This window comes from Uloborus diversus, chromosome 3 (genome assembly GCF_026930045.1).
Source record: "Uloborus diversus isolate 005 chromosome 3, Udiv.v.3.1, whole genome shotgun sequence".
NCBI classification, from domain to species: domain Eukaryota; kingdom Metazoa; phylum Arthropoda; class Arachnida; order Araneae; family Uloboridae; genus Uloborus; species Uloborus diversus.
The window spans coordinates 173726146-173752855 of NC_072733.1; the positions used below are offsets into that span (position 1 = coordinate 173726146).

General features: G+C 32.2%; 1 protein-coding gene across 1 annotated transcript in view; it reads left to right on the forward strand.

Annotated features, from left to right (window-relative positions):
* Window positions 1–621: 621 nt before the first annotated feature.
* Window positions 622–26710, forward strand: part of LOC129219054 (aspartate aminotransferase, cytoplasmic-like) — a 71863-nt gene continuing 45774 nt past the window's right edge. The window contains exons 1-2 of the mRNA XM_054853374.1: window positions 622–787; window positions 20833–21014. Coding sequence (XP_054709349.1) covers window positions 622–787; window positions 20833–21014 — 348 coding nt within the window. The remainder of the gene's footprint in view (window positions 788–20832; window positions 21015–26710) is intronic.

Consider the following 26710-nt stretch of genomic DNA (forward strand, 5'->3'; position numbering starts at 1 on the left):
TTTCACGTTTTCGTTTGAAAGGGAAAGACTTAACACCTCTTGTATTTATGTTCTTCTCATTTTCAGTGGTACAATATAGAGTGAAATCATTATTAATTTCGCCGTAACATTAACATTTTCAGTGACTGAGTGAAATCATTATCAACTTTGTCGTGCTTTTGAAGTTCAAATTCTTTTCAAAATACATCGTAACCCCGCCAGCTGTTAAAACTCAATGAAACCACTCAATTTTTTGCTGAAGGGACAAGTACCTTACCTGAACCGGAAAGGTTAACAAAAAAAAAAAAAAACCCACAAATCATGGCTTAGTTATTGCTGATTCTCAGATAGTATTTCTCCCACTCTGTGAATCACGTTTCAATTTCTATTTTACAACCTGAGCTTTCAACTTAATTTGAAAAAGGGAGACACATCAGAAACAAAAACTCCAACTACGAGTAGCAGAAGGTCGCTACCAAGTAGCCAATCAAAAACCTTCCCGCTAACACGTCACGATTCGAGTTGACGAACGGTAAGCAAGATTAAGATGAAGGCGCGAGGATAAAATGAGCAAGTTGAGAAAAAGATAATTAAAAGTTAAATTTTCCAGTGTGGCTGCACTCCAGCAGGTGAGAAGCAATCATGTCACAAATGATTTACCCTTACGAAAATGGGCATCCAGATGTTCGAACAGAGGATGAATCCCTCTTTTCTACAGTGGATCCTGCTCCTCCAGTTGAAATTTTTGCCCTCCATAAAGCTTTCCACGACGATAACTTTTCAAAGAAAGTTGATCTCACAATCGGAGGTAAGCTTTAGATTAAATTTTCGTTGATCCACGTTTTTTAACTGATATTCGTACTGATTTTCATATTTTTGAACTAAATTATCAATATGTTTCTCAATATAAACAAAATTATTTCTTAGTAATTAATCCGATAAGATTAAATAAATCATTAAACTTGGATATAGAATTCAGGATTGATAAAATTTATGACCGGATAGTATTAAAGTAAATTGAAATGTATAACTCTATGAACTCTGCTGGGTATATATATATTATTCAATGACTTTAAAAGATGAAAACAGAAGTAAAAATACTTCCGGAGTTAAAGTTCAAAATTGTTTACCACATTAAGATTTTAAACATCTTCCTTAAATAATAACAGTGGCAATTGCAAGCTCTGTTTCCTGAAGAAAGTGAACTTGACACTCAACTTAGAATAAGGTTACCAGGAAACAATTGCTAGCTCTTTGTGACCGAATTTTCGTCTTCCATAATTTAATTCCACGTTTTACTTTCAGTTCAAAAGGGTTGATGAAATACAGTTTAAAAATTAATTATTATTTGCTTGAAAAGAAGTTAAAGAGTTGATAGTTTTGTAGCAAATTTATCTCTGTACTTAAAGAGACGTATAGTGACGGAATGAAATTCTCTGTTTTGAAAAGATTGATTTTGATACCTTTTTCAATTTCTTCTTTTGTAGATTTGCTACTTGACTTTCATCTGTATAAAATTTAGGAATAAATTAAAGAATTAAGTAAAAATTAAAATTTGAACCATCATTTAAAATTTAACTTTTTTGATGATTACGCATACGTTTACACAATACAAGCACCTTAGATAATTTGATGTTGTCTTCGTTCATGCATTATTTTTCATAATCATTTCATCAATAATGCACAAAAAAAAAAACTTGGTACAGCTCTAGTTCTTAAAATAGTACATTCCTGATGGTTACTTCAGTTACTTGCAAAATGTCGTGACTAAGAGCTAAATAATTCGGTGTTGGTTTATAGTATATGTTTCCGTGAAAGACCGAAATTGGTGAATGTCGATTCTCACCGGTGATTCACTGGTGATTCCAAAGACATTCCGCCGATGTCTTTGGAAAGTGTAAGTTAATATTCACCGGCTGGTGTCGATATTTAGCAGGTTCCGGACTTTCACAGTAACATTTATAATATTCCACACATTCATTTCATTAATATTGCACAGCAATAAAGCTTGGTATAGCTCCAGCTCTTAAACTAGCACTTTCCTATGCTTGGAAAATATCATGAGCATAAGAACTAAATAATTTGGTTATTTTCTGTACACATTACTTTTATTCCCTTTATTAATAATGCAGCTCTTAGCTTCTAAACTAGTATTTAAGCGATGCTATGTACTCATGCAATTAACTATACTTGTACATATTTTTTCATATATTAATGTTAATTCTGAAGTAATCATGGGTAATTGTGAGTTTATTCAAAAATTTCTAAAAGTTTTAAAGAAAAAAACGATAGAGAGGGGGATTTTTTAAACAAATGGACTTAAATAATTTTATACACATATACATTATTTGGTTTTGACAAACAAACAAGACGTAATGCTTATATTCAAATAGTTTCCTCTACTAAAACATTGTGCGTACATTTTATTTGATTGTTAGGAAATTATAGAGTTGTAAAGCAGTTATAAAACTGATATTATTCAAATTTTGTCCAAAAAATATTTCAGGGTGAAAGTAAAAGTCTTACAACATAGTTTCTATCTGTCCCTCATAAATACTTTCAAAGTAATTAAAATTGTACTTGCTATTGAAAATATTGAAAAGAATTTAAATAGATGTAATATATAAATCTCCTAATCAATAAAATATAAAAAAAATTCTATGGTTTCACGTATTTATTAATACAGAAGTGAACTGATAAATAAAGATTCCATTTAAAAAAATTAATAATTAAAAAACAGTGCAATTTAGTCAGAGAATCAGCATTTAACTTTTTGAAATTTGGCACCCCTAAAGAGTAAAATTTCGTTTAAAACTTTTCCGTTTAATGATTTAATAAGAAATCATAAAGACGAATTATTTGTTTGCCTCTTATCAAGGTATAGTAAACATCAAAAATGCAAAAAATTTGATTCCCATAGTGGATGCAAAGAGATCGCGATATTCACAATGAAGGCTTAAAAAGTATTAAAACCGCACATGAAAGAATTCAATTAAAATGAATTTAGACTAAATTGTATTTTAAAGCTCTATCATAAGCATATTATTAATAGCTTTTGACGTGATTAAAGCAAAAACTAAACCAGCTGTTCAAACTTTAACTTTTCGACATTTTGACTCTCGTAAAGAACTCAGAATTTTGTTCGAAAATTTTTAATTGATGGTTTTAATTAAAATAAAAAGAAATTTCATTTATTTGTCTCCTAACAAACAGTAGTAAGCATCAAAAATGAGAAAAATTCGATTCTCATATGGGATGCAAATAGTCGATTGCATTTTTCAAAATGAAGGCCTCAAAACAGTATGTATATATATGTATGGTAAATAATTTTAGAATGGCATTTTAACAAATATACACGATGAATACCATAAATAGTTATTGATATAGCTGCCAAAAATTTGTAAAAAGCGAAAAAAACAAAAAAAACGGAGGTGTGTGGAGATAAAAGCATAACAAATAATACGGGATTTCCGTGTGCTTTCAAAGCTAAAAAATACCTTAACACAATAATCACCTCTGAGTGATTAAAAAATAGAAAATGTTGATTTGTGCGGCTGAAACATTGCCGATTGGATTAGGTTCGGCAAAATGAGATGGCAAACTGAGGTTTTGTTGAAGCAAACTGTCGGTAAATTGAGAATTTGGCCAGATAAAGCTGTTGCAGAATTGATCATGTCATGCACATGACTGCATACAAACTATGCATGCTTTCTATTTTTCCTTCTTAATTAAAAGGTGATAATGTAAGTTTATGTGTATTTACCCCTAAAAATGAGTTACATTGTTTTAAAGAAAGATTTCGAATTCCAAAACCGTTGGAAATCGGCCAAAAGGCAAATTCTAGATAAACTTGCTGAGTGAACGCTCATTTTGTCGACAAAAAGTAAGCAATCGTCTTAGAAAGCAGTCGCAAAACTGATCGTGGCTGCGATATGAAGTCATCTAAGTCCAAAAACTATTTTTTTTTTATTATTTTTAATTTTTATTTAACGTTAATTTCTACTAATCGTTTATAAAACGCTTTTATTAATCGTTAAAATATAAATTTGCACACTGCAATTAGCGTCATTTCTCTAATTCAAAAACTTTATGAATCCCGAACCTGAAAATTCAAAAACACCGATTCTAGAAAATTTGCCTATTTGGCGGTGCCGTTTTTACGCACCGCCAACTCAGCCAAAGCGTGGAAGCCAATGCATCTACGAATGCGAATTTTTAGAAATAAATTTATTGAAAAGAGCCACGAGACATTTTTGTGTCTAGGATCTTATTACGCAGCTAAGTTAAAACTAAAACTGCCTTGCAAATGAAAGTTGAACTGTACTTGTAAGTAGTACTGTAACATGAAAGAGAACGTAATCGAAGAACCTATTCATTATTTCATCCTAGGGTAGAGGAAGTCACTGTGACCTCTCAAAAATATCTTTATTCAGCGAGTTTTGTGTAACGGTTTGGCAAATTCGTAGATATAATTGCAACATTGAAAATTTTAAATGTACAAATAATGCAAGAATGAAATAATGCAAGATTGAGAAATACGGCTCGAAATAATGAGGAAACCAACTTTCAAACAAAAACACACATTTCAGTTTGGAAAAGCAAACAAGATCAAGATAACGAACTAAACATACCATTGCTGTCCCCCTCTGGCAAAACCTAAGGCTTAAAATATTAGAAAAAAAAGTTTTTACTAGATTCGACTACCAAATCAAAATGAAAATTCTACGCCTTAATTTCGCGAATGGAATATTTTAAATGCTGGACATGATAGCATTTTGATTTGTGTGCCAAAAGGTTAAGCAACATCAATAAAAGGGAAATCTGAAACTGGTTAGAGCATAATAATAAAATTGGCAAGTTAAAACGTCCTGAGCTAGTTTCCGGAAAAAGTGTGTTACGCTTCTAAATCACGTTCAAGACTAACCGGGCCAAATGGCTGGTAGCTTCTTGAGTATTTTCATGTCTTATTCATTTTCTCCTCCCAGCTTTAAAAATTTTGTGTTTACAAGATAAGCAGCGAAAGTGGATTTCCAGGTTCTCAGAGAATAGGTCAATAGAACTTAGGAATTTTTAAATACCTGGTGATACCCAGTTTGAATGTTTTACAAGATTTAGTTCTGTTCATTTAAGAATGCCAATTCGAAATCAGTGTCTGTTGCATAATGAAGCTTCTTTTCCGAGGCAAATAATAAGAAAATCTTTTTATGAAACTTAACTGCGGCGTTATCACATAATGTGAATTTGAAAATCCGTATTTATTCTACAGCAGAAATAGGTGCAATTTCAACATGAAAATATTTATCTCAATAGCATTAAAACTGCAACGCTTTTAATTAATAAAGAGAGTGTAATAATGATTGATTTAATGGAAGATTGTTAGTGATTTGTTCCATTAACATTATTTTAGCATTTACAATACAATAACGTAAATACATTTTATACCCGAAAGTATCCAGACACTTTCGGAAATTCACTTTTTGCTCGAATTCGTAGGGAACAAATTGTTTTGTAAATTTTGTTATATAAAAGGTATGCTTTAGGTCACCCTTTCCAGCAAAAAAATCATTCATGCATGCATGCATTTGGGAGACCAGCAGAAAATAGAAGAAACCAAAAAGATTTTTTTTTTATCATCCTACATCGTAAAAAGCTGGAAATAAGCTGTATGATCTTAAATTAATTTGCTTACTATGTACAAATATTATATGTATTTTCGTTAAAGTGCCACTTACATTTACGAAGATATAAACATTTTTTTTAAATAACAATTTTCTTCTCAAATGTTTGCTTTATAAGAGGAATTGTTTTTCGCCAAATTTTGATAAACTTTCAGAAAACTTGAGGGCATACATGAAAAACACCATACCGAAATCTGAATTAAAAATATTGAAAATTTAAAGCAATTAATTCCTCACTACGCATTCGTGAAAGATAGCAAATAATAACATTCATTATTTCGTTGCCAGATGTATGTGGCAATTGAGTAACAAATTCTGAATCAATATCTTACAATTTTAGAAACATATTTAATGAGCCGTACTTTAACAGTTCTCGGATTCATATTTAACCATTAGGGATACAAATAATAACTTTTATCACTAATCACAGCGCAGTACTTTAAAATACATAAGATCCCGCAAGGGGAGGGCCCAGGGGGTCCGGACCCCTCCCATCGCCTTCGAGTTTTTTTGACTGACTACAATTCTATTTATGTAGTACGTAAAATAATATGACGGATTCCAAGCAAAGGTAAAAATAATTTCAGTTGAAAAAATAAAATTCATTTTCTCTTTCCTCCACTGCAAAACCGATCTGTATGTGAACATAAATTGAAATTGTTTTATAATAATATTTTGCTTCGCAGTTTTTATTTTTAATTACGAGAAAAATAAATACATTCATTTTTGTGCTTTCTGGTATTTCAATTAAGTATTTGTTATCTATAAATTTATTTCAATAATTAATGCTAATTTAATAATTTTTGAAATGTTTTTTTTTCCTGGACAATCGATGAAATCAAAAGGATTTTTTGGATGCATGTTGGAGCATGATATAAGAATGGTAGACCTTCGATCTCCCCCCTCCCCACTTTGAAAATTTCCTGTGTGCCACTGTATTAGATCACAGACATATTTTAAAATTTTTATTATGTTCAATTGGAGGGGTTTTTTTTTCTTTAATAAGAAGTCACATACACACAAGAATTCATGAAAGTTATACATTTCTATCTTTCTCGTATACACAGTGAAAATTATTTGCTTTTAATGTTTGAATTTCAACAAATTCTGAATATTTTTAATTTTTTTTATGTAAGCAGCGAAGTTTTCTGGAAATTTGGTAATGTTTGTCAGGAAACTTTGCCTGTTAAAAGCCAAAAACTTGCGAAGATATTTGGTATTTTCAAAAGAAATGTTTCGTGTATATAAGTGATAATTTTACAAAAAAAAAAAAAAACTAGTGACTATCTGTGCTTTTTTTTTTTTTTGAAATTTACACTTTTTTTCGATTCTGAATAATTAAAAACAGATTTTATTACTCAATTTGCGGTTGATCCCCTGAATTTATGCGGGTTTTAATTTTTACTCGAAAGTGTGAACTGAAGCATACTCTTTATGTGATAAAAGTCACAGAACAATTGGTCTGGTATTTCTCGAGAAATTTGAAAAAGTGAATTTTTGAAAGCGCCCGGGTACTTTTGGGTATACAGGGTGTTCCGTTTTAACCGTAAATTTTTTTCCGTTCCGTAATTTTTTTTAATGTCCCTTTACATCTCGTCTGCATTTTCATCTAAAACATTACTGCACATTTATTAGTGACATAAATTTCATTACAAGGTTAGATTTAGAATTGATTATCCCTCTCCCTATACTTCTTTCTCTCTTTCTCCGTTAATATTTTTGATAAGTCAAACAGAAGTCTTTTTTCGATTTTTTTAAAAAAATTTTTATTTTAAATCGGGGAAGATTTTATGGCATAGGTATTTTGCAAATTTGTTCTAATGATCAAAATCAGCAGTTAAGCTATTAAACGTTAATAATTCTCGAAGCTATCAGCCATTGCTTTCTGAATATTAAAAAGTGTGAATATAGTCTATCCACGTAATATGTAGATGAGATAGGTGCTTCAGGTTGTTTATTAAGTATACTTAATTTAAATTTTCCTTGTGGATGCTGCTGCCATCTTCTTAATGTATTGTGATCCGTCAGTAATTGACTATTTAGTGGAAGTTTTTTCAAGTTCCATTTCGTTTCGCAGGAAAAAATTGAAAATTTGTCTTCGCGTCAGTAAAACTATCGGAATTATCAATAATTTATGACTTCTTTTATTTACTATTTTTCAAATAATTTTTAATATTAGTTTAAAAAGAACGGATACTTCGCCTGTAATTAATCATTTACGTCCAGTAATTGACCAGTGTCCACCAATAATAGACCATTTTTTAAACACTGTAAAAACCAAAATGTGTGTCTATATGTTTCCTAATACTCTCCTACAGGTCACCTCTTATTGTCTGTAAGATGAACGAAGTCATCACAGATGACACGTAACCTTGATGATAGTTGCACGACAGTGATAACCAAAAAGTTTGAAACGTCGCCAAAACTTAGCAGAATTTAGTTACTTCTCGCCTAATTTGGCGCCAAAAATGATGCAAACATAACGATATCTCATTAATTTCTTGCTATGTCCATAGACCCCAAGCAGATATGACATCATAACTAAGTGAATCGCCGCCATGACCTAAATCTAGTCACCATAGGTGCTAGAAAAATGCCTAAACACTGAAACATTACTAATAAATACCAATTATGTATATTTAATGTTTAATAGTATACAGAGTGTTCCGTTTTAACATGCAAAAACCTCTATTTTCGCAACCGTTAGTCCTAGATGCATACTTTTAGTTGCAAAAATGTTCAAAATCAGATGCAGGGTTAAGGTCTTGAAAGTTTAAACAAAAATAAAAATGAGTCAAAAAATGCAAAATTTAACTTTTTATACGGGCCCTAGGTCCCCTAACTTATCTTTAGGGAAATAATCTCCATTGAAAGATATTACTAGCACAAAAAGATTTACATTTGTGTGACCAAAACTCAAGGAGATAGTCGAAAGCAAAGTTTTAAGGGACAATTTAGAAGATGAGATTGGAACTTATTGTCCTTTCAGAAGAATGGCAGGTTATCGAAATAAAAAAAAACAAAGAATTTATATTTTTCATTGTTATTCAAAAATAAGCCTTGCTAATGCAAATGTTAGGCCATCCTAGGCAAAAACACACTGCAAAGTCGCAATCAATTTGAAAAACCACACTTTATGCTCACATGTAATTTTAAACTCTTGTTAACTGCTTTATTTCCCCTCAAAAGGTGTTATTGACGTCGAGTGTAAAGTGGTGTAAGTCACAAAAAGCTGCGTTTCATATCTCGGTGAATATTGATCGTACTAATGTCAAACGTTTTGGGTCAGTAATAGTTTTCAATGGAGATTATTTCTCTAAGTATAAGTAAGGGGCCCTATAGAGCCCGTATAAAAAGTTAAATTTTGTATTTTTTTAATCTATTTTATTTTTGCTTCAAACTTTCAATACCTTAACTCTGTATCTGATTTTGAACATTTTTGCAATTGGAAGTATGCATCTAGGAATAACGGTTGCGAAAATAGAGGTCTTGCAGGTTAAAACGGAACACCCTGTATATAGTGTACAATAATCTCATTAACAGAAATATATTTATTTAATTCATTTTAAAGTTAAGCTTTGATTACGGATAAAATAATCTTTATCTCATTATATGGATTCAGGTGTATCAGAATCCATGCCTTTATAAAGAAATTAAAATGCATATAAATAAAACAAAATTCCGCTACCAAAATTCTAAATTTTCAGACTTCAAGGATAAAAATTTTGTCCTTTCGTTTGTCATTTGGAAGGAAAATCATATTGTAAATATAATATGATAAGAACACTTACATTATAATATATTTATAATTTGACTTTCCCTGCAGATGACAAGCGAAGGGATATGATGTATGTCCTTGATTCTCTTACCCCCCCCCCTCCAGATATTCCTCTAAATCTTTTAAACTTCTGGTGGCGTTCAGAAGATTTTGAAGTCAATCAGTTTAAGGCCAAGTAATTATGTATATTTTCTCCTGCTTCCACCCTACATAATACAATCCAATAATTTCAAATATGCTTGTGCTACGTCATTGAAATTTTTATATACACTCTCTATAGCTCGAAAATAACTACTTCACAAAATCGTATTTCTTAAGTCCTACTGTAATATAATATCAGAATTTCAGTTAGAATCAGAATGTCCATAGAACAAAGTTTATTTGTAATAAGAACTCCTCAACGATTACATCAAAAATCTGCTTCCTCTTTACTTGATACATTCCACTAATTTCAAATATGCTTTTGCTACGTCATTGAAATTTTATCTACAACTAATCAGTAACTACTTCCCAAAATCTCTTTTTTTTCAATCCCACCGTAGTTAAACATCAGTATTTGAGCTACAAAACTTAATGAAGTCAAAGAAATCCATAATCATTATTTACTTGTAATAAGAAGAACTCCTTAATGATTACAACAACAATCGAAATATTTTTATCACTGAGTTTATTTCTTTCGCTAATCTATCGTGAAGCTGATCCCTGAAGATATCCCTTTGAGAGCTTTGGAATTAACAGGTTGTTTCACAACTTTGGGTATAACTTAGTAACGGTTTGAAGAAGCAGATAAAAATCTTACGTCACTCTTGCTTTCTCTGATGTTTCCATTACAATAGCCCAAGGAAATGTGTAGAAAAACAAGTGTGTGAAGTGATGTAAACAAAACATCGACCTTTCTGGGTTGAATAGTATGAACAAGTTCCGCTTGAACTCATGTCGAATGCTAATGTTCGCTGCACGTGACACGTGATTATACTCCTGAGAAATAAATTACTATCTAAATAGTCTTTGAAAATTAAATATTTCACTGATTTTATTAATGAAATTATATCCTTATTTAAATATTAAATATTTTAAAGGTAAAATTATGGACATTATATCCTCACTTAAAAGTTAAATACTTTAAAGATTATAAAAGGATATTATATCCTTATTAAAAATTGAATATTTTAAAGTTTATATTCAGGAAATTATATACTTATTTAAAAATTAACTATTTTAGAGGTTATATTAAGGACATTATATCTTTACTTAAAAGTTAAGTATTTTAAAGATTATATCATGGATATTATATCGTAATTTAAAAGTTAAATATTTTAAAGCCTATATTAAGGCTATTATATCCTTATTTGAAAATTAAATATTTTATCGATTGCATTAAAGGAATATGTTAAGGACATTATATCGTCAAAAAATGCCTTCCTAAGAGAGTTTGATCTTAGAATGGGATTTCAATAATTTAAAATTTGGATTTATAAATTCCGTAGCTAGGAAGGAAAGAAAAAGCTTAAGCAAAACGGGGGGAGTAATAATCTTTGAGAAACTGAAATTGTCCCTCATTTAAATTTTACTCTAGTAAAAATTAATAGTAAAACCGCTTAAGGAAATCTTGCATTGCTATTTTTTTAGCAATGTTTAATTGTTCTATACCTACTAACTTACAAAACTTTTGCGAAAAATATAATAAGAATAGAAAAATTATTGCACTCTAAACTTCGAGAAGTATTGAGAAGATGACAATAGGCTTTTCATTAAAGAGACTCGCACTCATATATTCAACAACGCTAATATTTCCTCACGAATATGATTGGCGATACTATAGGTAAATTCAAGGCCGTAAGGATGGACTAGAATTTGCGTGTGGGGGGGGGGGGGGAATTAGATACTACTTTAACCTTCAAATATAACTGTTTTGATTACATTACATAAATTGTTTTTAAAAAAAAGGAACAATTGTAGCGGCATTGTTATGATATTATAGTTATAATTATAATTTAACACGAGTTAGTAGTAAGAGGTCAACACTAAAGAGTGCCAAAGGAACTCTCCGCAGTGTTATTAAATCAGTACAATTTGGAGTAAAAATTCATAAATGTATATTAAATTACTTTATAATTGTGAGAATATATATATATATATATATATATATATATATATATATATATATATATATATATATATATATATATATATATATATATATATATATATATATATATATATAAGATATTACTCTACACATATTTTGAAATTTAAGGGTTCTCTTGAGACTAAAAATGTTACACAATGCATGTTTTTGAAAATAAAGATCAAAATATTGTTGATGTCGTTAAGATGTATTGCTCTATGCACACATTTTAAAATCAAAGGATTAAAGTTTTTACAGTATCGTTAAATTATACAATAGGTCATTTCAAAATAATATTAACATCGTAAAGATGTTACTCTAATCGCATTTTAGAAAATACGGATTGAGTTCATCGGTTTTGTAAAGATACATAACCCAGTAGCAGTGGTTGAAAAAAAAAAACTATATATATATATATTTTTTTTTGTAGCGACCTACAACTACTTTGTTACAAATGTAGCTAACTACAACTACTTTTTTTTAAACGCAGCAACTACAAACTACTTTTGTAATGTACTCACCACTTCGCTACTTTTCAAAAAATAAGGTGTCCCACAAAAAATGAAAGTCAATTTTTCAAATCGCATACCCTCTTATATTTTTCCTCCTATGACAAAACAATTGTGAAAAAATGTTTCATATAATTTGAACAACGGCAACCCGTGCTGACTTGCGTCTGAAAATGTAAACCAGCTGGTGTAAAAATCGGAAGAAAAAAAAAAAACGAAAATGTTTTTAAAAACTCAAAATTTCTGTTGATAAAACGTTGCCCCTACACCGCACATGTCCACAAAAACATTTATCTTAGTTTAAAAAAAAAAACCATTTAGATATCGCACACTTTTGCTAAAACTTATAATTTTCTGCAAAAAAATTGATTTCTTTTCTATTTGTCTTTCAAGAATTACATATAAATTTAAATAAAATATGAAGTTTAAAAATTTCTAGCGAACACGTTTTAAGATAAACATTTGCAAATAAATAATAAAATTTTTTTATATTTTAAATGAAAAATTTAACTTAACCTTGAAAAAATCCATATCTTAGAGTAATATGTGGATGACTTAAACACTGTAGGACAGCAAAAATTTCTATTTAACACTAATTACCTACTTTACAGTTTATATTTTTTCAGCTTGATAATTTTGTAAAATTTACTTTACATTTTAAAAAATATGCATAAAGATCATTTTTTTGAAGACAATTGTCAATTTTATTCTAAGTGTGGGATACCTAAATGTTTTTTGATTTGAATAAATATTTTTCTGGTGCATGTGTGGCATAGTGGCAACGTTTTATCCACAGAAATTTCGAGTTTCTAAAAGAAACTTTTATTTGGCTTAGCATTACAAGTGCTGGTTCACACTTTCAGACGGAATTCGGCACTGGTTGCCGTTGTTCAAATAATATGAAACTTTTGTGTCAAAACCAAATGTTTCGACGTAAAAAGAAAAATATAAGAGGGTGCGCGACTTGAAAAATCAACTTTCGATTTTTTTAAGGACACCCTAGTACACATGCGCATTGTAAGAGGATTGAACAAAAAAGATTTAGATTGATAAATTAACTATAATTTATTAACTAATTAAATACAACACTAATGCTCATATTTATTGTAAGCCGGCCAGTGCAGTTCAATATCATCATCTTCTATAACGTTTACTGTAGCTGCTTTATCTGGTGAATACTGTAAATGCACTTATTTTCGAGAGACTTAAATTTACGCAATTTTCGCGTGCCCGTCGTAATCACGAAAATTTTAGCCTCGCGAAATATTTTTGTTTTTCAACTTTCGGTCTGTTCATATAAAATTCAGGAAATTTTCAACTCGCGAAATTACCAGTATCTTCATTTTCGCGAAAATAAGTGCTTTTACAGTATTGGAACAATAATGTCTTTAAAATCTGAATCGTACATCCACAGGACATTCTCGGCAGCCAGAAAAAACAAAGGAGTTACTAAATTGGCCATTATTGCCAATTCATATACTTTTCTTTTTGTCAACCTCTAATCAATACAAATATTGAGGAAAAGTGAAAATTACGATGGCAAACAAACTAATGGCGTCAAACAGAATGCATGGCGTCAAAATGATAGACTGGGGTCAGCCCGTATTTTTATGAGCTTATTTCTCATTGCATCCGCTGACTTACTTCAAATTCGTTTGAACCTTGATTTTTTTTTCTAAGTTTATTTAAAAGTAGTTCCGAGAAATCACCACAAACTACTATTTTTTGTATCAAACTACTCTCTACACTACTTTTTAAAAAAACAGTGTGTGTGCCCTACACTATAAACTAATAAAAAATAACCGCGTCCAAAACACACTTTTCTACCTCTTAAATAACCGCTCCAGCTCCGAAAAAAACCGGTTGAAAAATTCTCTGTTTACATGTAAAAAGAGGTTGCTCAATGCACCAGAGAAAGCGGTTTTTACCCAGCATCCTTAGTGGCTATATCCAGCAAGTAGACGAACTTGTTTCACGTAATGCATTCTAGGTAAAAACTCCGCTTTTACTCCAGAAGGAAGCAGGAGGAGAAAAATTCCACACATACCCGCAAATTACCAGAATGCGGTGAAAAGCAGGTTTTTTCCGGGGTCGAAAGTGCTCGTGGAAACGCGCTTAATGTAGCTACTACATTAACGTCGCTACTTCAAACCACTGCCCCTGAACGCATTTTATAAATGAGGATAAAAGTCATTTTTTACATTTTAAAGATATATTGCTCTATGCACACGCAAAATATATAAAGAGAGGACACAATTTTATTGATATTTTAAAAATTTATTAAATTGTGCACATTTTGAAAAAAGAGGATTCAAGTTCTATTAATTAGGTAAGTGAACCAAAGGTGGCCTGTTAAGCTTTGATGATTTTTCATAATTTTTCGGTTAAATGTATTCGGCTGAATGTTTTTATGTTGAATTTTATGGCAATTTGCAACACACGGGTGCCCACAGGGTGGGGGTGGGGTGGAGGGGGATTATGACACACGTTGCGCCTTTAAAAGTTTTTTTTTGGGGGGGGGGGATTTTCAATTTTTTAAACTTATTTATTTAAATTTATTCATTGATTTATTTTTAATTTAAATAATTTATTTTATTTTACTTTATTATGTTTTTTTATTCATTTATTCTGTTTGTGTGTGTGTATGTCATTGCGGCGTAAAACTTTTCTAATAAAATTATAACAATAATAATTAAAAATAAACAAACATTTTGTTTTAAATAAATAAAATTAAAAAAGAGAGCTAAAAACTAAAACAAAAGATAAAGAGGGTTGAGAAAAAATGGGGGTTGGGAAAATTTGCGCAATTGAACTGGGGGGGGGGGGAATGGGCATCCCTGCTGCAATAAATATACGGTGTAATTTTTTGGAAGATGAAATTATTTTTACAATACGCTTTTAAAATTATAGCTTGTGGGTCAACTTCGGAGCATAGCGTTACAGAGGTGGCCCCTTGAGTTAAAATCAAACAACAACAATGTTGAATTTAAAAATACAATTTGATTACAAGAAAATAACAAAGAAAACAATTACAACACACATTTTTTTTTTTTTTGATAACACTGTGATGGCTTCATTTCATCTGAAAATAATTTAAAATAATACAGAACAAAATAATTCATAATCCATTACCGTGTATCTTAAACTGTACGCATTGAGTCGATTTTCGTTAACTTTTTAACGCTAACCAAATGTCTTTGAAAAAATTAATACACCTTTGGCTGTAGATTGCATTTTCAAAAAAGTGTTTTACAAATTTCTAAAAAGTCTAAAACACCTGCTATGTATTATGACCGGTATTGACACTTGTATAACGAATGTATTAATATTGCAATAGTTTACCGACTCTAATAAATAAAATCACTTTCTGTGTTTTTGCAATGGGAAACCAGAAATGTCCAGTCTCTAATTAGAATTGATTAAAAATCAAACCTTATATGAAATATATAACGGCCAAAGTATTGATCGTTGCTTCGATTTAATATGAGGCCCCAATGAGAAGCAAATGAATGTACCATCCTGTAGTGGTTACCTCTAAAGTTTAAAAAACTTGAAATTCGTTCACTTATTTAAGATCATCACAATCTCGAGCGCATATCTTCAAACTAACACAGCTAGAACTTTGGCTCGATTGCTGCAGCGGATAGGCGTCTTGGCTTCGTATACAGGAGGAAGTTGCTTTTAAACCATCTTGTATACAGGATTCTGTTTTAACCTGCAAGACCTTTATTTTTGATGAATACTTCCAATTGCAAAAATGTTCAAAATCAGATGCAGAGTTAAGATAGTGAAAGTTTGAAATAAAAATAAAAATGAGTCAAAAAATAAAAAATTTAACTTTTTATACGGGCCCTAGGTCCCCTAACTAATGTTTAGAGAAATAATCTCCATTGAAAACTATTACTGACACAAAACACTTGACATTTGTGCGACCAAAAATCAAGGAGATATTCCAGTTTAAACTTTTAAGGGACTATACAGAAGATAATATTGGAACTTATAAGAAAGGTTGTCAAAGTAAAAAAAAAAAAAAACAAGGTATTTATATATTTCTCATTGCTATTCAAAAATTCATGCAAATTTTATGTCGTGATACGCAAAAACACACTGCAAAACCTCGAACAATTTGAGAAGTTACACTCAATGTTTTAACACTTGTTACATGTTGTACAACAAATTTCAGCAAAAACAACTCTGTTGTAAAAATTTCCCCGCCAAGAAAACCTTTAACTCTTCCCCACAAAAAAGAAAGCCTTCATCCTAAACCACAAAAACCTCAGCCTTAAAAATCATGATACCTAGTTTGCCCGCCAAGTATCTGCCAAACTATCATCCTCCCTGTTCTCCTCTTTCATCCCACCTACATCCGTTAGATCCTCCTCCCACCTTCAACTCCTCAGAAATATGGATAGATCTTTTAAATTATTTATCTTGTTTGGCGGGAAGCTTTTCTAGTTGAGGTGGTTACTTGGTGAGCAAAAAGCTTCCCGCCAAACTACATAAACATAGTCTAATCTCATTCAATAATGTTTCTCTGCTTAAAAATAAACAAACAACATAGAATCTTAAAACAGGAAGTCTAATGAGCTAAGTCCGCGCGCATGCGCAGTCGCTGTGGCAAATTTGTGATATCCGCGATTTAACGTCTAGTTGCAACTGTTGGATCTGTTTTATTAGTCTTGATTAAATTTCATTTCCAAAGACCACTTTTGAATAATCGTTAGGCTAGAAAATTGTTCTAGCCTTGTAATTGCAGTCAGAGATTAACAAACCCTATAAGCTGAGAGGAAGTACCTATGATGGTCCAGGGGATTGTATTTTGGTTTACGGCGTCAGGGGCCACTAGAGATTGAGTGTACCAAAAATCAACTCCGGGGGTCTTCATGAGTCTGAGATACAGAGGGGTGAAAAACCCAGAAAACCCCAATTTGTTCTGTCGTGTAAACTGTTCTTGGTTGCTTTTATTTTCTTTCGTCTTTGGCGGTGGATTTGCTTTTGTTGATTACTGACGTTTGGTTTCCTTGGCGGTGGGACGCTTCCGCGTCCCGTGATATAGTTTTAAACACTTGTTAATTGCTATATTTTCCCTCAAAAACGTGTTATTGACGGCGAGTTTAAAGAGGTGTAAGTCACAAAACGCTGCGTTTCATAGCTCGGTGAATATTGGTCGTACTAATTTCAAACTTTTTGTGTTGGAATTGCTTTTCAATTGAGATTATTTCTCTAAGTATAAGTTAAGGGACCTGGGGCATGTATAAAAAATAAAATTTTGTATTTTTTGACTCATTTTTATTTTCAATTTAAATTTTCAATATCTTAACTCTGCATTTGATTTTGAACATTTTTGCAATTGGAAGTTTGTATCTAGGACTAACGGTTGCGAAAAGAGAGGTTTTGCAAGTTAAAACGGAACACTCTGTACACTAATGAAAAATAAATATACATAATCGGTATTTAATAGTAATGTTTCAGTGTTTAGGCATTTTTCTAGCACCTATGGTGACTAGATTTGGGTCCTGCGGCGCTTCACTTAGTGATGATGTCATATCTGCTTGGGGTCTATGGGCATAGCAAAAAATTAAAGAGATATCTAGATAGATAGACTGAGAGATAGAGAGACAAATTTTCAATTTTTTCCTGCGAAACGAAATGGAACTTGAAGAAACTTCCACTAAATAGTCAATTACTGACGGATCACAATACATTAAGAAGATGGCAGCAGCATCCACGAAGAAAATTTAAATTAAGTATACTTAATAAACAATCTGAAGCGCCTATCTCATCTACATATTACGTGGATAGACTATATTCACACTTTTTAATATTCAGAAAGCAATGGATGATAGCCTTGAGAATTATTAACGTTTAATAGCTTAATCATTAGAACAAATTTGCAAAAAACCTATGCGATAAAATCTTTCCCTATTTAAAAAAAAATTCGAAAAAAAGACTTATCTCTGACTTATCAAAAATAATAACGTAGAGAGAGAGAGAAAGAAGTATAGGGAGAGGGATAATCAATTTTAAATCTAACCTCGTAATGAAATTTATGTCACTAATAAATGTGCAGTAATGTTTTAGATGAAAATGCAGACGAGATGTAAAGGGACACTAAACATTTTTAACAAATTTCTGATGCTCAAAACGTTTCTTTAAAATTAGTACACTGGTGTAAGAAATTAAGATAATTTTCAGATTTGGTCAATTATCTCCAGAACTACTGGACCGATTTTAATGAAAATTGGTATATACATACATTAAAACGATACAAAACAAATAACTATTCAAAATTTGAAATACGCACGCATGATCATAAATAACACTCGTTAGAGTCGGATGGTATGAAACAGCGGTTGCAAAATAGAACAAAAAAAAATGGGTTAGTAGGAGGTATGTTCCCCCTCTAAGGATATATAGATGTCTAGCCCAGACATATAGGGCTTGCAGTGTGACTTCATACTTAAAATGAAGCAGTTATGGGGTCCTGGGGCAATCGTTTCCACTCGTTCAACAACGCTGTTTTCAGGCTATGGATTGTCCCGTATGGGGTGTTGCGAGTTGCTATTGCCCTCCCGAGAGCGTCCCAGACATGCTCTATAGGATTGGAGTCAAGATATATGCTTGGCCAATCCATACAGTGAATATCCTCCCTTTCCCGAGATTCGTCGATCAGAAGAGCACCATGTGGCCTTGTGTTAACATCTGTTAAAATTAACTCAGGAATAACAGCGCCCCTCAAGAGGTGAGCATAGGGTTCCAAGAATACATCCCTAAACCTCGCAACTGTCCCAGATCCACTGTCAAAGACATGGAGGGGTGTGCAGCCATCCAACTTGATGCCTGCCCAGACCGTCAAACCACCAACGCCATAATGGTCGATTTCGCGGATATTGGAGGGGAGGTAGCGGGTTCCTGCTTCTATCCATATGAATGTAGGACAATAATAGTCAGTTAAGCTGAATCGGAACCCACTACTTGCCCTCCAATCGACCATTATGGAGGAGGAGGTTCGACGGTCTGAGCAGGCGTCATGTTGGATGGTTGCACGCCCCTCCATGCCTTTGATCGAGGCTCTGTGACAGTTGCGAGGTATAGGGATGTGGTCTTGGAGCAATATGCTCACCTCTTGAGGTGCACTGTTAGCCCTGAGTTAATTTTAATGGATGTTAACACAAGGCAACTTAGAGCTCTTCTGGTCGACAAATTTTCTGAAGGGGAGGATATTCACCGAATGAATTGGCCAAGCAGATCTCTATACTCCAATCCTATAGAACATGTCTGGGACGCTCTCGGGAGGGCCAATAGCAACTCGTAACACCCCTACGGGGACCATCCATAGCCTGAGAACAACGTTGTTGAACGAGTGGAAACAATTACCCCAGGATCCCATAAACTGCTTTAGTTTAAGTATGAAGTCACACTGCAAGGCCTATATGTCTGTTAGAGGGAACCATAACCCAGACTAACCCATTTTTTTGCTCACTTTTGCAAACCGCTGTTTCATACCATCCGGCTCTGACGAGCGTTATTTATGATCATTCTTGTGTATTTTAAGTTTTGGATGGTTATTTGTTTTGTATTGCTTCAATGTATGTACATACCAAATTTCATTAAAATCGATCCAGAAGTTCTGGAGATAATTGATCAAATCTGAAAATTCTCTTAATTTCTTACACCAGTGTATACTAATAATCACTCTTTAATACATAGTAGAATCCATGTCAATTCAACCAGAGTGTTACCTTGATAGTCTTGGAATTTTTGGAATGTAACGTATGTTAAAACTCATGAAAAAGTAAGTTTGGGTATATTTTGGTTTTATTCAAAAAAAAAAAAAAAAAAAAATGCGTGGGCTGAGATACAGGTCGCAAAAGATGGCAACACGGGTATCATTTCTCACTTGCGATTTTCGACAAAATCGTTAACGTTCTTTATCTCAAGAACGAAACAATATATTTTGCTGCGGTTTAATGAGGTTTTCCAGGAACGGTATATGTAAAAGGAGATTTGAAAATTCAAAATTTTATTTAGCAGATCCCACTTTTAGTTTAGTTATATAGCCCTATTTTCCTTTTTAGTTGCCGCTTCATCAAAGAATTTTATTTTTTTATAAAAATAAGAACAAGCCAATTTGCTGGTTCCGTAAACTTTTTCCGCACGCCTCCTTTCAGCGTGGTGCCAAAAGATTCGTTTAGCGTAGTGCCACCTTTTTTTCGTTAAAATCAACATCCTGGATAAAGGGGAGACTAAAAATAAAAATTTCGCTATATAACTAAGTTGAAAGTGTTTTCTGGCCACTTGCTGCTAAAGAAAATTTTGAATTTCCAAGTCTACCATTACACATACAGAGTTCCTGAAAAAAAAAAAAACGATTTTTTTCATGTGCTCCTAAAATCTGTTAAACGAAAAAGTGGAAACTCTCCTTTTTCAGGGAATGCAGTGCTTAGTGATTAACAGGAAAATAGTAATCAACAGGGGAAAAAAAAATAAAATTGTTGAAATCGGCAATTTTGAAAAAAATTTAAAAAATCAGGGTGTTATTATACATAAGTATAAGCAAAAATGGAGTCCGAAGCCTTACTTTATGCGTCCAAAAGTAAGTTTTATTATTCGCTTTTGATTGCTTCTTATTTGGATTATTTTCATTACTAGTATCGTATGGTTTTCTGGTTAGTAAGGCCCTGCACGGATTAAGGATTAAACAATTTGTGCAATTGTTTTCTAGTTTAAAAAATATTACTTTTTTTTTTTTAATTTCAGCCTATCGAGATGAAGAAGGTAGACCTTGGGTTCTTCCTGTAGTGCGAAGAGTCGAAGAAGAAATCACATCTGGTAATAATCTCAGCCATGAATACTTAGGACAACTAGGTCTGGAAGAACTAAGCAAAGAAGCCACTAAGTTGCTGTTAGGAAGTGACAATCCAGCTCTCAAACAAGGCAGGGTACGTTCAACTCTTAATTTACATTTCATACTTAACGCATGAAATTATCAAATGAGCATAAAACCTGAGGATTTCGGTAAGTGACACTTTCTGTTTTATTAATGAAGCTCTCGTCAGTCAGAGAAGAGTCTAAAATACGGTAAGAATTTTTATTAAGATTTTTTTTGCAAGGATTTACAATGAAATCCGACACACCGTATTACAAAAATACATGCCTCCCATACGAAAGTAATGACGATTTGTTCCCTTCCTCATAACTTTGTGTACAATTATTAAATAAAATTTACCTTACAAATAAAATTCACAAAAGTTCTCGATTTATTTTGTGCTACGTCGAAATAAGTACGTGCTACAGACGTTAAGACTTAAGTCATGATTTAAAAATGTGTGATCTTGCAAGTGCGTTACAAAAACCTGAACCCCCCGTGGTGATTGGTTCATATTTTTCTTGAAAACCTCCGGTAATGAAGACTGCTTCCAGATTAAATGCTCACGGGAAATTGAAGAAATCTTTCCAGAACCTAACAATCAATCTTATCATGAATTTTAATTCATTTATAGTTTTCCATTTACTTGCATTTTGTGTTTTTATTAGCATTATCACTCAAAGGTAAATTAATTAATAACAGGAGCATTTTTTCCCTCTAATTATAGTTTGATATAACTAAAAGCGAAGGTGGAATATATTTAAGGCGAGTTTTATGTTCAATTTAAGGAATTAATTGCATGAAAAAGATTTGACTGCAATTTTCCTAGCAGTCAAATATGCATGAAAATTCATGATAATTTCTTTTAAATGTCAAACTTTGTTCACTGTTCCAAAACTGCTGGTAGGAATTGCTGCAATTGACATCAACCGACTCAGCAATCAAGAGCAACCACGCCTTCAAAAAGAATCAAGGTAACTTGAACAGTGATAATTAAAATCCCGTTTAAAAACAAAGAGTTTAACTAAGGATGATAAATAAAATGAAGTAACGTAATTGAAAGTACAAATGAAAGTGATAAAAAAGAGTAATAAAATTCACATACAGCTATTTCAAGCCTAACAAAGAGAGACAGAATACAAATAACTAGAAAGTGAACAGGAAATCAACTAGAAGCCGGAAAAGTAATTGCAAACCAAAAGGCGAGAAAAGACAGTAGAATAACTGCACTCAGGGGAATGACGACAAAAAGGGGGAAAACGCAAGAATAAGGGATTTTTAAACAGTTGAGGATTAGGGTGATTCGAAAACAAAAATCGATTTTTTTTTTAAAATTCGGAATCGCACGTTACCTCTCAAAAGTTGCAGTATCCCCGATTAGGGAGAAAAGAAAATCTAAATGAGCTTGCGTATAATTCTGAAAATTTGAAAAAATACGTTAAAAATTGAATTTTGTAGCGTAGTTTTTTGTAATTTTTTTATGTGCAACAGCCATCAAGTACCAACATATTGCGTATTTTGAACCTAATAAAATATTTTATTGCTTTTACATAAGATCTTAAATTCAAGCATATACGCCTTAAATTGCGCTAAAATCACCTAAAACTTGAAATTTAAGAGTTTAATATACAATACCTTAAAAAATATTTTTATAGTTTTTACATAAGATCTTAAGTTTGTGCATATACGCCTTAAATTTGGTTAAAATCGCCTAAAATTTTAAATTTAAGTGTTTACTATACATTAATACACACATGACATATTTACGTTTCAAAAGTATTTTAAAAATTCTAAATTTGTTGAATATAATCTTCTATTATAGTATTTTACGTACAAGTATAGCTACACACATATTTATATGCATATAAAAATATTACATGCCATGGCAATCATTCTACAATTAGCTATAATACATGTGTGTACATATAAATGTTTGTGTAACTATGCTTGTACGTATAATACTGTAATATAAGATTATGTTCAATAAATTTAGAATTTTAAAAATACTTTTGAAACGTAAATAGGCCATGCATGTATTATTGTATATTAAACACGTAAATTTCAAATTTTAGGTGATTTTAGCCCAATTCAAGGCGTATGCGTGAACTAAAGATCTTATGCAAAACCTATTAAATATTTTTAGGTTCAAACTACGCCATATACTGATAATTTATAGTTGTTGAACTATAAAAGTTTAAAAAATATGCATTTTTAAATTTTTTAAAAATTTAATTTTTAATATATTTTTTCAAACTATCAGCCTTATGCGCGAACAAAAGATGTCAACTGATAATTTTATTTTTATTTTTCTCCAATTGAGGATACCAAACTACAACTTTTGAGAGCTAACGCGATTCCAAAATAAAAAGAACGGTTTTTTCGAACCGTACTATTGAGGATACCCCGAAAAAAAAATCAAAGTTGAAAATAATTAGGGAACATGACAAATAGGGAACTCACAGTGTTTCTTTCCTATGTGAATGTATTTCATTTTATATGGGTGAAACTCAGGGGCGGATACAGGATTTCCTTTTAGGGGGGGGGGGGGCATGCTTAAGAACATAGTCTTACGTACAAAAATTTTCTCATACGAACAACACCCTCCCCCCCCCCCCCCCCTCCAGTAAAAATTCTCCAAATTTTCAAACGAAAACCATTGAAATAATACAAGCTCTTCAAATATGCGTACAAAAATCATCAAATTCATTGATAAAAATAATCTAAAAAGTTTTCTTTTAAAATAATTTTTCAGTTTTAGAATGTTCGCTGAAAATTTTCTGAAACGGCAGCTCAAAGTTTTTGGAAATTTCGGATCACAAAACCCCTGGTCGATTAAATATTTGCATAATACTCGACACATATCCATCTTAGATTGTAAATTTGCATGATACTCGACACATCCATCTTATGTGTAAAAAAATAACACCACTTAAAATAACAGTGAAACAGCACGTAAAAAAATAGTAAAACATCACTTAAAAATAGTAAAAAATGCGACGAAAATCTAATTAAAAATTAAATATTCCTTAAATATAATGCGGACTTGATAAATTACTCACCGACTGATTAATCCCAATTGTAGAAAATCGGAGGTTGACGAAGACATTGCAGTCTCAGAGTCTGATAAAGGAACTCCAGATATGTTTCCGTCGGTTTTGGGTTCATCAGTTTTTTTCTACAGTCCAAAAAAAGAGACTACACTGCTTTGTCACCCGAACGCTTTATTGTTTTTGTTATAGGTCAGGGGTTCCCAAAGTGGATGCCGCGGCACCCTGAGTTGCCGCAAGGAAGGGCGAGGGGGTGCCGCGAGCTGTCCATATTTTCAATACGCGAGTATAATTGAAATATATTAGGGTGACGTGAAAAAATTATAATTCGTCAAAGGACGCCGTGAGTCGGAAAGAATAGGGAACCCCTGTTATATATAGTTCTTTTCTAACAAATGCGACTTTTTTCAACAGGGTTTCCATCTAATACGGTGGGCTAGTTTACGAGAACATTTGCATAATGAGGTTTTGCGCTAACACGACACTCAAATTTTACATTTCTTGTACGATACTAAATCCAAAACACTGATTTAAACTAATAAACTATTTACAGCACCATTTAAAAATAAACTTTGCACGAGCACGACTAAAAACGAAACTATCTAAAAATTACAACAGAAAGAAATTATAATCAAGAAACTTTACATAAAATAAAACATTCATACACTCAAATGTTATATCGATTGAAGTGATGCCTGCAGCTTTGGATATGGTTTTACAATAACTATCCTTGATTATAAATTTGTTGCATAAAAAGCGATCGGGCGACAGACACTTCTTTATTACTTTTCATTATACTGGCTCCTGAACCTAGCGCCGCAGACTAACCGTCTCAAGAAAAGCTATTTTACTGTTTACATATTTCAAATACATATGCTATAAATAGAAAAGTGACAGTTAATACCCCTCCCCCCCCCAAAAAAAAAAAAAAAAAAATTCGGCAACTAGTTACTATTTCTTATTATTGTTTCTGTCCAGCTTTTCTTTTATCTTTTTTTTTTAAGCAGTCATTTTCACTACTCAAATACAATGAACCTTAAAACAGATTACAAAGTATTGACACAGATTTTGATTGGGGGGGGGAGTCATGATCCCCATGATCATGACCCCCCATGATCCCCCCTCCTTGTATCCACTTCTTACGATTTCCATCTAGTTTTTTATTTTTTCGAGCAAACATTCAAATACTATTTCCGGTTTTGGGGTTGGGGGGATCACGATCCCCCCCCCCCCTTGTATCCGCCACTGGTGAAACTAAGCATGCATTTAGAGGTCGGTAGGAAAAACGTGAAAATCAAGTTTTAGAATGTTCTACCATTCCACAGTGTTGTTGGTCGCGAAATTTCGTTTTGGAGTCCTCTACTTTTGATACGAACTTCCGAAAGAATTCTACTTTTCTCCCTAAGGACTTTTCCTTGCGCTTTTCTGGTAAAGTTACTGATTTCAGGCTGCCTGTGGCTAGATATGTCCTCTATTGTCCTGTTTCTGCTCATTTCCCAATTTCCTGTGCTACTATGGACCTTTCGTTTTTCTTTCTTTTCTTCTTATTTTTTGCTCTGATTAAAAGACTCACTTTGTTAGTCTAGAAACGGCACGGCTGTTTGCGAATTTTATGCCTCTTTTTATCAGTTTAGTTTCTACTCTTAACTACGTTGCGTCAGTTTGATGCTCATATTTTAGTACAAAGTTTTTAATTCTTTTTGAAAATTAAATACAGGTTCTCTTCTTCTAAATATCCAACCAATTTATTGTTTCCCATATGATATATTGACATATGAGGGGAAAAAGGCTACTAAACTTGCATTTCGAAGTCTTGCTTATGGTGGCACAAATTCATGAAAAGTTTCCGGAAAGCTGACCAATCAGAGTATTTATTTTTTATGATGATGAAAGCCTTCAAATCATCAATTACCTGTTTCTGATAACGATTAATAGCGGTTGACTGTAACCAATTGCTAATTACGTTACAGCAATGCCTTTTTAATTCCTCATTTTCTCCGAAGTATTACACAGAGAAATGTATTGTTGCCTGGTTACTTGACCAGTGGTAAGCTTGTCCCTCATCTTTATGATAAAAGAAGCATTTTCAGAAAAATATATCAAAATGTTAAAACGCACATTTGAAATATTTACTCAAATCCAAATTCCTAACAAAATACAGGGTGTTCCGTTTTAACCTGCAAGGCCTCTATTTTCGCGACGGTTAGTCCCAGATGCATTCTTCTAATTGCAAAAATGTTCAAAATCAGATGCAGGGTTAAGATCTTGAAAGCTTGAAGCAAAAATAAAAATGAGTCAAGAAATAAAAAAAATAACTTTTTATACTGGCCCCAGGTTTCTTAACTTATATTTAGAGAAATAATCTCCATTAAAAACTATTACTGACACAAAAAAATTGACATTTGTGCGACCAAAATTGAAGGAGACATTCCAGTTTAAAGTTTAAAGGGACAATACAGAAGATGAGATTGGAAATTACGCCCCTTCAGAAGAATGGCGGGTTGTCAAAGTAAAAAACACAATGTATTTATATTTTTCATTGCTATTCAACAATAAACGCAAATGTTATACCGTGATACGCAAAAACACACTACAAAACCTCGAACAATTTGAAAAACCACACTCTATGCACACATATAATTTTAAACGCTTGTTAACTGCTATATTTTCCCCAAAAGGTGTTATTGACAGCGAGCGAAAAGTGGTGTAAGTCACAAAACGC